The 12,500-nt window shown below is 47.1% G+C and overlaps 1 protein-coding gene across 2 annotated transcripts in view; it reads right to left on the bottom strand.

Moving 5' to 3' along the window:
• Positions 1 to 9,871, bottom strand: part of LOC123741346 (transmembrane protein 192) — a 25,980-nt gene extending 16,109 nt beyond the window's left edge. Inside the window, exons 1-4 of one of the 2 annotated variants that reach the window (XM_045714227.1) lie at positions 9,120 to 9,871; positions 3,730 to 3,882; positions 2,660 to 2,702; positions 881 to 1,009 (exon numbers count right to left, since the gene is read on the bottom strand). In XM_045714227.1, the coding sequence (XP_045570183.1) occupies positions 881 to 1,009; positions 2,660 to 2,702; positions 3,730 to 3,882; positions 9,120 to 9,149 (355 nt within the window). In that variant the 5' untranslated portion in view covers positions 9,150 to 9,871. Of the gene's footprint in view, positions 1 to 880; positions 1,010 to 2,659; positions 2,962 to 3,729; positions 3,883 to 9,119 lie in introns of both variants that reach the window. The other variant, XM_045714226.1, reaches the window with a different exon arrangement.
• Positions 9,872 to 12,500: the final 2,629 nt, after the last annotated feature.

The raw sequence follows: 12,500 nt of genomic DNA, 5'->3' as shown, positions 1-12,500 counted from the left end.
GTACCTGTGATACAGATCACTCTATAGACAGGCTGGGGGAGGGGAGAGAGGGGAGAGGGGGAGGGGAGGGGGTACCTGTGATGGGGAGAGGGGTACCTGTGATGGGGGAGAGGGGCACCTGTGATGGGGGAGAGGGGGTACCTGTGATAGGGGAGGGGGAGAGGGGTACCTGTGATAGGGGGGAGAGGGGGAGAGGGGGGAGAGGGGTACCTGTGATAGGGGGGAGAGGGGGAGAGGGGCACCTGTGATAGGGGGAGAGGGGGAGAGGGGTACCTGTGATAGGGGAGAGGGGGCACCTGTGATAGGGGGGAGAGGGGTACCTGTGATAGGGGGAGAGGGGGAGAGGGGTACCTGTGATAGGGGAGAGGGGGAGAGGGGTACCTGTGATAGGGGGAGAGGGGGAGAGAGAGGGAGAGGGGTACCTGTGATGGGGGAGAGGGGTACCTGTGATAGGGGGAGAGGGGGAGAGGGGTACCTGTGATAGGGGGAGAGGGGGAGAGGGGCACCTGTGATAGGGGGGAGAGGGGGAGAGGGGTACCTGTGATAGGGGGAGAGGGGGAGAGGGGTACCTGTGATAGGGGGGAGAGGGGTACCTGTGATAGGGGGAGAGGGGGAGAGGGGTACCTGTGATAGGGGGGAGAGGGGGAGAGGGGTACCTGTGATAGGGGGGAGAGGGGGAGAGGGGTACCTGTGATAGGGGGAGAGGGGGAGAGGGGTACCTGTGATAGGGGAGAGGGGGAGAGGGGTACCTGTGATAGGGGGAGAGGGGGAGAGGGGAGAGGGGTACCTGTGATAGGGGGAGAGGGGGAGAGGGGTACCTGTGATAGGGGAAGGGGGGAGAGGGGTACCTGTGATGGGGGGAGAGGGGGGAGAGGGGTACCTGTGTAGATGACCAGACAAGGCAGAGAGACCAGGAGCTCCAGTCCCAGAATCCCTAGCAGCAGATAAACAGGAAGATGATTCGCCTCTGACAGATCAGCTGACATGACCACCAACACCGCCGTGTTCCCTACACACACACACACACACACACACACAGACACACACACACACACACACACACACACAGTACACACACACACACACACACACACACACACGAGTCCAGGTGTAAAAGGTAGGTTTAATGTGTGTCTCCTCTGTGTGGCAGGAAGTGGACCTGCAGAGAGGATTTCATTTATTTATAATTTAACCTTCATTTAACCAGGATTTCATTTATTTATAATTGAACCTTCATTTAACCAGGCAAATCAGTTAGGAACAAATTATTATTTACAACGAAGGCCAAACCCGTTGTGATACAGCCTGGATTCGAACCAGGGACTGTAGTGATGCCTATTGCACTGAAAGGCAGGTGTTTCAGGGCGGATAATGAAAGGCAGGTGTTTCAGGGCGGATAATGAAAGCCAGGTGTTTCAGGGCGGATAATGAAAGCCAGGTGTTTCAGGGCGGATAATGAAAGGCAGGTGTTTCAGGGCGGGTAATGAAAGGCAGGTGTTTCAGGGCGGGTAATGAAAGGCAGGTGTTTCAGGGCGGGTACCTGCAGAGTGGATAATGAAAGGCAGATGTTTCAGAGTGGATAACGAAAGGCAGGTCTTTCAGGGCGGATAATGAAAGGCAGGTGTTTCAGGGCGGGTAATGAAAGCCAGGTGTTTCAGGGCGGGTAATGAAAGGCAGGTGTTTCAGGGCGGGTAATGAAAGGCAGGTGTTTCAGGGCGGATAATGAAAGGCAGGTGTTTCAGGGCGGATAATGAAAGGCAGGTGTTTCAGGGCGGATAATGACGGCCAGGTGTTTCAGGGCGGATAATGACGGCCAGGTGTTTCAGAGTGGATAATGAAAGGCAGGTGTTTCAGGGCGGGTACCTGCAGATTGGATAATGAAAGCCAGGTGTTTCAGGGCGGATAATGAAAGCCAGGTGTTTCAGGGCGGGTAATGAAAGGCAGGTGTTTCAGGGCAGGTACCTGCAGAGTGGATAATGAAAGCCAGGTGTTTCAGGGCGGGTACCTGCAGAGTGGATAATGAAAGGCAGGTGTTTCAGCGTGCGTACCTGCAGAGTGGATAATGAAAGCCAGGTGTTTCAGGGCGGGTACCTGCAGAGTGGATAATGAAAGGCAGGTGTTTCAGCGTGCGTACCTGCAGAGTGGATAATGAAAGGCAGATGTTTCAGAGTGGATAATGAAAGGCAGGTGTTTCAGGGCGGGTAATGAAAGGCAGGTGTTTCAGGGCGGGTAATGAAAGGCAGGTGTTTCAGGGCGGGTACCTGCAGAGTGGATAATGAAAGGCAGATGTTTCAGAGTGGATAACGAAAGGCAGGTCTTTCAGGGCGGATAATGAAAGGCAGGTGTTTCAGAGCGGATAATGAAAGCCAGGTGTTTCAGAGCGGATAATGAAAGCCAGGTGTTTCAGGGCGGATAATGAAAGCCAGGTGTTTCAGGGCGGGTAATGAAAGCCAGGTGTTTCAGGGCGGGTAATGAAAGCCAGGTGTTTCAGGGCGGGTAATGAAAGGCAGGTGTTTCAGGCGGCCCGATTAATGAAAGCCAGGTGTTTCAGGGCGGCCTGCAGTATAATACGATAATGAAAGCCAGGTGTTTCAGGGCGGGTAATGAAAGCCAGGTGTTTCAGGCGGGTAATGAAAGCCAGGTGTTTCAGCGTGCGTACCTGCAGAGTGGATAACGAAAGCCAGGTGTTTCAGGGTGCGTACCTGCAGAGTGGATAACGAAAGGCAGGTGTTTCAGCGTGCGGTTGTCTCTATAGAAACGGAGGAACCCTCTGCTCCTCACTCGGCCGTGGTGATACTGAACACACACGCAAAACAACAACACACACAGCCACACAAACACCTTCCCGATCACCACCACACTCCGCCCCCCAACGTCACCCAACGCTCGGACACACACCTCCCGGCCAACCTCCAACACACACACCACGGCAACACACACACTCAGAGACACATACACCACCTGGGGACACAGAGAGAAAACCTGTCAGACAAAACACAGACATGGACCCCAACGCTAACTAGACACCTGTAGACTATAGACCTGTAGACTATAGACCTGTAGACTATAGACCTGTAGACTAGACACCTGTAGACTATAGACCTGTAGACTATAGACCTGTAGACTATAGACTATAGAGACCTGTAGACTATAGACCTGTAGACTATAGACCTGTAGACTATAGACCTGTAGACTATAGACCTGTAGACTATAGACCTGTAGACTAGACACCTGTAGACTATAGACCTGTAGACTATAGACTATAGAGACCTGTAGACTATAGACCTGTAGACTATAGACTATAGAGACCTGTAGACTATAGAGACCTGTAGACTATAGACCTGTAGACTATAGACCTGTAGACTATAGACCTGTAGACTATAGACCTGTAGACTATAGACCTGTAGACTATAGAGACCTGTAGACTATAGACTATAGAGACCTGTAGACTATAGACTATAGAGACCTGTAGACTATAGAGACCTGTAGACTATAGAGACCTACAGGTGTGTGTGTCTATACACTACTACAGGTGTGTGTGTGTGGTGTGTGTGTGTGTGTGTGTGTGTGTGTGTGTGTGTGTGTGTGTGTGTGTGTGTGTCTATACACTACTACAGGTGTGTGTGTGTGTGTGTGTGTGTGTGTGTGTGTGTGTGTGTGTGTGTGTGTGTGTGTGTGTGTGTGTGTGTCTATACACTACTACAGGTGTGTGTGTGTGTGTGTGTGTACCTGCAGCAACAGCAGCAGGACAGCAGGAAAGTGTGTGGGGAGAGAAGTGGATTCTCTCCTGATAGCAGACTGCAGGGCATCATGGGAGATCAGCGGTCCATCCACTAAAGGGTCCTCCTCAACACTCTGAGAAACATCTACTGATGAACTGACCTGTCACACACACACACACACACACACACACACACACACACACACACACACACACACACACACACACACACACCCAACTTTACATTGCACTTTATCATGGTTAAACTCAAAAACAGACTCTTGGATTTACACAACGGGAAAATATATATTTACACTTTAAATTGTAAATCAAATCAAATGGTATTTGTCACATGCGCCGAATACAACAGGTGTAGAAATTACTGTGAAATGCTGAATACAAACCCTTAACCAACATTTAGAAAAAAATTATAAAATAAAAATAAAAGTAACAAATAATTAAAGAGCAGCAGTAAATAACAGTAATGAGGCTATATACAGGGTATTACGGTACAGAGTCAATGTGGAGGCTATATACAGGGTATTACGGTACAGAGTCAATGTGGAGGCTATATACAGGGTATTACGGTACAGAGTCAATGTGGAGGCTATATACAGGGTATTACGGTACAGAGTCAATGTGGAGGCTATATACAGGGTATTACGGTACAGAGTCAATGTGGAGGCTATATACAGGGTATTACGGTACAGAGTCAATGTGGAGGCTATATACAGGGGTTACCGGTACAGAGTCAATGTGGAGGCTATATACAGGGTATTACGGTACAGAGTCAATGTGGAGGCTATATACAGGGTATTACGGTACAGAGTCAATGTGGAGGCTATATACAGGGTATTACGGTACAGAGTCAATGTGGAGGCTATATACAGGGTATTACGGTACAGAGTCAATGTGGAGGCTATATACAGGGTGTACCAGGTACAGAGTCAATGTGGAGGCTATATACAGGGTATTACGGTACAGAGTCAATGTGGAGGCTATATACAGGGTATTACGGTACAGAGTCAATGTGGAGGCTATATACAGGGTATTACGGTACAGAGTCAATGTGGAGGATATATACAGGGGGTACCGGTACAGAGTCAATGTGGAGGCTATATACAGGGTATTACGGTACAGAGTCAATGTGGAGGCTATATACAGGGTATTACGGTACAGAGTCAATGTGGAGGCTATATACAGGGTATTATGGTACAGAGTCAATGTGGAGGATATATACAGGGTATTACGGTACAGAGTCAATGTGGAGGCTATATACAGGGTATTACGGTACAGAGTCAATGTGGAGGCTATATACAGGGTATTACGGTACAGAGTCAATGTGGAGGCTATATACAGGGTATTACGGTACCGAGTCAATGTGGAGGCTATATACAGGGTATTACGGTACCGAGTCAATGTGGAGGCTATATACAGGGTATTACGGTACCGAGTCAATGTGGAGGCTATATACAGGGTATTACGGTACAGAGTCAATGTGGAGGCTATATACAGGGTATTACGGTACAGAGTCAATGTGGAGGCTATATACAGGGTATTACGGTACAGAGTCAATGTGGAGGCTATATACAGGGTATTATGGTACAGAGTCAATGTGGAGGCTATATACAGGGGGTACCGGTACAGAGTCAATGTGGAGGCTATATACAGGGGGTACCGGTACAGAGTCAATGTGGAGGCTATATACAGGGGGTACCGGTACAGAGTCAATGTGGAGGCTATATACAGGGGGTACCGGTACAGAGTCAATGTGGAGGCTATATACAGGGGGTACCGGTACAGAGTCAATGTGGAGGCTATATACAGGGTGTACCGGTACAGAGTCAATGTGGAGGCTATATACAGGGGGTACCGGTACAGAGTCAATGTGGAGGCTATATACAGGGTGTACCGGTACAGAGTCAATGTGGAGGCTATATACAGGGTATTACGGTACAGAGTCAATGTGGAGGCTATATACAGGGTATTACGGTACAGAGTCAATGTGGAGGCTATATACAGGGTGTTACGGTACAGAGTCAATGTGGAGGCTATATACAGGGTATTACGGTACAGAGTCAATGTGGAGGATATATACAGGGTATTACGGTACAGAGTCAATGTGGAGGATATATACAGGGTATTACGGTACAGAGTCAATGTGGAGGATATATACAGGGTATTACGGTACAGAGTCAATGTGGAGGCTATATACAGGGTATTACGGTACAGAGTCAATGTGGAGGCTATATACAGGGTATTACGGTACAGAGTCAATGTGGAGGCTATATACAGGGTATTACGGTACAGAGTCAATGTGGAGGCTATATACAGGGTATTACGGTACAGAGTCACTGTGGAGGCTATATACAGGGTATTACGGTACAGAGTCAATGTGGAGGCTATATACAGGGTATTACGGTACCGAGTCAATGTGGAGGCTATATACAGGGTATTACGGTACCGAGTCAATGTGGAGGCTATATACAGGGTATTACGGTACCGAGTCAATGTGGAGGCTATATACAGGGTATTACGGTACAGAGTCAATGTGGAGGCTATATACAGGGTATTACGGTACAGAGTCAATGTGGAGGCTATATACAGGGTATTACGGTACAGAGTCAATGTGGAGGCTATATACAGGGTATTATGGTACAGAGTCAATGTGGAGGATATATACAGGGGGGTACCGGTACAGAGTCAATGTGGAGGCTATATACAGGGTATTACGGTACAGAGTCAATGTGGAGGCTATATACAGGGTATTACGGTACAGAGTCAATGTGGAGGCTATATACAGGGTATTATGGTACAGAGTCAATGTGGAGGATATATACAGGGTATTACGGTACAGAGTCAATGTGGAGGCTATATACAGGGTATTACGGTACAGAGTCAATGTGGAGGCTATATACAGGGTATTACGGTACAGAGTCAATGTGGAGGCTATATACAGGGTATTACGGTACCGAGTCAATGTGGAGGCTATATACAGGGTATTACGGTACCGAGTCAATGTGGAGGCTATATACAGGGTATTACGGTACAGAGTCAATGTGGAGGCTATATACAGGGTATTACGGTACAGAGTCAATGTGGAGGCTATATACAGGGTATTACGGTACAGAGTCAATGTGGAGGCTATATACAGGGGGTACCGGTACAGAGTCAATGTGGAGGCTATATACAGGGGGTACCGGTACAGAGTCAATGTGGAGGCTATATACAGGGGGTACCGGTACAGAGTCAATGTGGAGGCTATATACAGGGGGTACCGGTACAGAGTCAATGTGGAGGCTATATACAGGGGGTACCGGTACAGAGTCAATGTGGAGGCTATATACAGGGTGTACCGGTACAGAGTCAATGTGGAGGCTATATACAGGGGGTACCGGTACAGAGTCAATGTGGAGGCTATATACAGGGTGTACCGGTACAGAGTCAATGTGGAGGCTATATACAGGGTATTACGGTACAGAGTCAATGTGGAGGCTATATACAGGGTATTACGGTACAGAGTCAATGTGGAGGCTATATACAGGGTGTTACGGTACAGAGTCAATGTGGAGGCTATATACAGGGTATTACGGTACAGAGTCAATGTGGAGGATATATACAGGGTATTACGGTACAGAGTCAATGTGGAGGATATATACAGGGTATTACGGTACAGAGTCAATGTGGAGGATATATACAGGGTATTACGGTACAGAGTCAATGTGGAGGCTATATACAGGGTATTACGGTACAGAGTCAATGTGGAGGCTATATACAGGGTATTACGGTACAGAGTCAATGTGGAGGCTATATACAGGGTATTACGGTACAGAGTCACTGTGGAGGCTATATACAGGGTATTACGGTACAGAGTCAATGTGGAGGCTATATACAGGGTGTTACGGTACAGAGTCAATGTGGAGGCTATATACAGGGTATTACGGTACAGAGTCAATGTGGAGGCTATATACAGGGGTACCGGTACAGAGTCAATGTGGAGGCTATATACAGGGGGTACCGGTACAGAGTCAATGTGGAGGCTATATACAGGGGGTACCGGTACAGAGTCAATGTGGAGGCTATATACAGGGTATTACGGTACAGAGTCAATGTGGAGGCTATATACAGGGGGTACCGGTACAGAGTCAATGTGGAGGCTATATACAGGGTATTACGGTACAGAGTCAATGTGGAGGCTATATACAGGGTATTACGGTACAGAGTCAATGTGGAGGCTATATACAGGGTATTACGGTACAGAGTCAATGTGGAGGCTATATACAGGGTATTACGGTACAGAGTCAATGTGGAGGCTATATACAGGGGGTACCGGTACAGAGTCAATGTGGAGGCTATATACAGGGGGTACCGGTACAGAGTCAATGTGGAGGCTATATACAGGGTGTTACGGTACAGAGTCAATGTGGAGGCTATATACAGGGTGTTACGGTACAGAGTCAATGTGGAGGCTATATACAGGGGGTACCGGTACAGAGTCAATGTGGAGGCTATATACAGGGGGGTACCGGTACAGAGTCAATGTGGAGGCTATATACAGGGTATTACGGTACAGAGTCAATGTGGAGGCTATATACAGGGTGTACCGGTACAGAGTCAATGTGGAGGCTATATACAGGGTATTACGGTACAGAGTCAATGTGGAGGCTTTATACAGGGTATTACGGTACAGAGTCAATGTGGAGGCTATATACAGGGGGTACCGGTACAGAGTCAATGTGGAGGCTATATACAGGGGGTACCGGTACAGAGTCATTGTGGAGGCTATATACAGGGTATTACGGTACAGAGTCAATGTTGAGGCTATATACAGGGGGTACCGGTTCAGAATCAATGTGGAGGCTATATACAGGGGGTACCGGTACAGAGTCAATGTGGAGGCTATATACAGGGGGTACCGGTACAGAGTCAATGTGGAGGCTATATACAGGGTATTACGGTACAGAGTCAATGTGGAGGCTATATACAGGGGGTACCGGTACAGAGTCAATGTGGAGGCTATATACAGGGTGTTACGGTAAATTATCTTTACTTTTACTTTAAGTATGACACAATTAACATCCCGTCAGTCTCAGCCTGTACAGAAAACACAACATATGAGATGTAACATTGTAAATGTCTTGCTAGCTGAAAACCCGGTTTGTTGTAACACAGTTCAGGTAGATAAATAGCTGAATAACTAATCTATCTATCTATCAGCTAACAAGACATGTTTCATCTCAGAGAGTAACAGAGGTAAACATATAGTTCAGGTAGATAAATAGCTGAATAACGAATCTAATGGCAGGATAACTAACAAGCTAACCGAGTGGATAAGTCATGTTTAGCAGTTTGTATCTGACCACAATACGGAATAAAACATTTCACTATGGTGACTTACTGCATGTTGCGACATCCCTTTCGACTCCATGGTGTGTGTTTTTTTTTTAAAAAGTCGTACAGGTTAGCTCTTCAAGGTTTATAAAGCAGAAAGAAACACACAGCATTTGTATTAAAAAGTGTCTAGCGACATACTCTGCTTTCATGCGACAGCTGTGTTCCTCTGTTATTGGTCCGGTCGGCTGCCCACTCTTCCATATAAAGGTTCCACTATTAACTAAATCATGTATCTGTAGACGAGGACCGTGTTGTTTTAAACGATAAAAGATTTAAAAAAAAAGAAACCTTGCTGTGTTTATTAAGACACATTATTGTAAACTCATTGTCTGGATTTTAGCTTTAATGTGCAGTGCCACCAAAGATTTGTATAACTAACCCTGTGGTGCCGCTGCCAAAGCTTATTGTGTTCCCATTTGACTCTGTCTGACAGGACTACCATTATCATCCACAGGAAGGCAACTCTTTTCCAACTTCCTTGGTTTGTGTGACGCAGGCGGAAGGCTTTAATACTGTTGATGGCCACCAGGTGGTGCCAATACCCCACACATCAATTATCATTGCCTTGGTTTTCCCTGTGGCTCAGTTGGTAGAGCATGAAATGAAATGTATGTATTCACTACTGTAGAGTCGCTCTGGATAACAGTGTCTGCTAAATGACTAAAATGTAAAAATGATAGCCTTGGTTGGTGTATACAGTCTATGGATGTTTACAATAGATACCTTCACCTACCTTCATCTACCTTCACCTACCTTCACCTACCTTCAGATACCTTCAGATACCTTCACCTACCTTCACCTACCTTCACCTACCTTCAGATACCTTCACCTACCTTCACCTACCTTCACCTACCTTCAGATACCTTCACCTACCTTCACCTACCTTCACCTACCTTCACCTACCTTCACCTACCTTCAGATACCTTCACCTACCTTTACCTACCTTCACCTACCTTCAGATACCTTCAGATACCTTCAGATACCTTCACCTACCTTCAGATACCTTCAGATACCTTCACCTACCTTCAGATACCTTCACCTACCTTCACCTACCTTCAGATACCTTCAGATACCTTCACCTACCTTCACCTACCTTCACCTACCTTCAGATACCTTCAGATACCTTCACCTACCTTCAGATACCTTCACCTACCTTCAGATACCTTCACCTACCTTCAGATACCTTCAGATACCTTCACCTACCTTCACCTACCTTCACCTACCTTCACCTACCTTCACCTACCTTCACCTACCTTCATCTACCTTCAGGTACCTTCAGATACCTTCACCTACCTTCAGATACTTTCACCTACCTTCAGATACCTTCAGATACCTTCACCTACCTTCAGATACCCTCACCTACCTTCAGATACCTTCACCTACCTTCACCTACCTTCACCTACCTTCAGATACCTTCACCTACCTTCACCTACCTTCACCTACCTTCACCTACCTTCAGATACCTTCATCTACCTTCAGATACCTTCAGATACCTTCACCTACCTTCAGATACCTTCAGATACCTTCACCTACCTTCAGATACCTTCAGATACCTTCACCTACCTTCAGATACCTTCACCTACCTTCACCTACCTTCAGATACCTTCATCTACCTTCACCTACCTTCACCTACCTTCAGGTACCTTCAGGTACCTTCAGATACCTTCACCTACCTTCAGATACCTTCACCTACCTTCAGATACCCTCACCTACCTTCAGATACCTTCACCTACCTTCACCTACCTTCAGATACCTTCAGATACCTTCAGATACCTTCACCTACCTTCAGATACCTTCAGATACCTTCACCTACCTTCACCTACCTTCACCTACCTTCACCTACCTTCAGATACCTTCACCTACCTTCACCTACCTTCACCTACCTTCACCTACCTTCACCTACCTTCACCCACCTTCAGATACCTTCACCTACCTTCACCTACCTTCACCTACCTTCACCTACCTTCACCTACCTTCACCCACCTTCAGATACCTTCACCGACCTTCAGATACTTTCACCGACCCTCACCTAACTTCACATATGATTGATGAGCGCAGAACATTGTTGGGAGACCTATTGAAGCTAGCGTTCGTCTCAAATGGCGCCCTATTCCCTACACAGTGAACTCCTTTTGTCCCTAGATGATACGGTAGACTCCAGAATAAAACAGAGCTCTCAGACAGAGCCGCGGAACGTTCTGCAGCTTCCCCCTGGCAGCTCAGTGGAACGATATAGCCGTTTGTAGGGAGAAAACAAAATCTGTGTCCCCCACCAGAAAAACAACTTCTCAGCACCCCCAAACGACTTCCCGCAGCTATACTCACAGATGACCAACAGATACCAGACAGCGCATTCAAAATATTGTCATTTTATTGATAATCACACACTGCTATAAAAGCTATGAAGCTGAATCACTTCAGTTTGTCCTTTACAAATGTCAGCAGATAGAGCAGTCTAAAGTAACTTCCTCTCCTCTCCTCTCCTCTCCTCTCCTCTCCTCTCCTCTCCTCTCCTCTCCTCTCCTCTCATCTCATCTCGTCCTCTCCTCTTGTCCTGTTCTCTTCTCTCCTCCCCTCCTCTCTCCTCCCTTCCCCTCCCCTCCCCTCCTGTCTTCTCCTCTCCTCTCCTATCCTCTCCTCTCCTCTCCTCTCGTCTTATCCTGTCCTCTCCCCTCCTGTCTTCTCCTCTCCTCTCCTATCCTCTCCTCTCCTCTCCTCTCGTCTTCTCCTGTCCTCTCCTCTCCTGTCTTCTCCCCTCCTCTCCTCCCCTCTCCTCTCCTCTCCCTCTCCTCTCCTCTCCTCTCTTCCCCCCTCCTCTCCTCTCCTCCCCTCTCCCCCTCCCCTCTACACATCTATCCAGAGCATTTGATTGGTGTAAGAAATAGGCCTAAAAATGACACAGGACAAGAGGCTGTGCACAAACAGGAAGCAGCAGATAACTTTGTCTCATTCATTGGTTGTTCTTAGGAGTAAAGGTCCAATCAGGTGAGAGAAAGAGGGAGAGGGAAGGTCAAAGTGTAGTAATATTTACTGGACTGTGCTTCAAGTTGAACTAAAACAACACACACACACACACACACACACACACACACACACACACACACACACACACACACACACACACACACACACACACACACACACACACACACACACACACACACACACACACACACACACTGCAAGTGTGCTATCCTTCTCGCTCTCAGTCTTTAAGGCAGAGTACGATGCAAAGCTCTAAAACCACAACGTCAGAACATCCTCTGTGTTAAATGGTAATAAATAAACATCCAGTAATAACTATAGCTATCATGCATTCCTTATTGCTCTCAGAGTAATGATGTACACGACGATCAGTAGAACATTAGAATAAAGACAAAGCTTT

The sequence above is a fragment of the Salmo salar genome, unplaced genomic scaffold, assembly GCF_905237065.1.
Source record: "Salmo salar unplaced genomic scaffold, Ssal_v3.1, whole genome shotgun sequence".
Taxonomy (NCBI): domain Eukaryota; kingdom Metazoa; phylum Chordata; class Actinopteri; order Salmoniformes; family Salmonidae; genus Salmo; species Salmo salar.
This window is presented reverse-complemented; position numbering and strand designations above follow the sequence as displayed.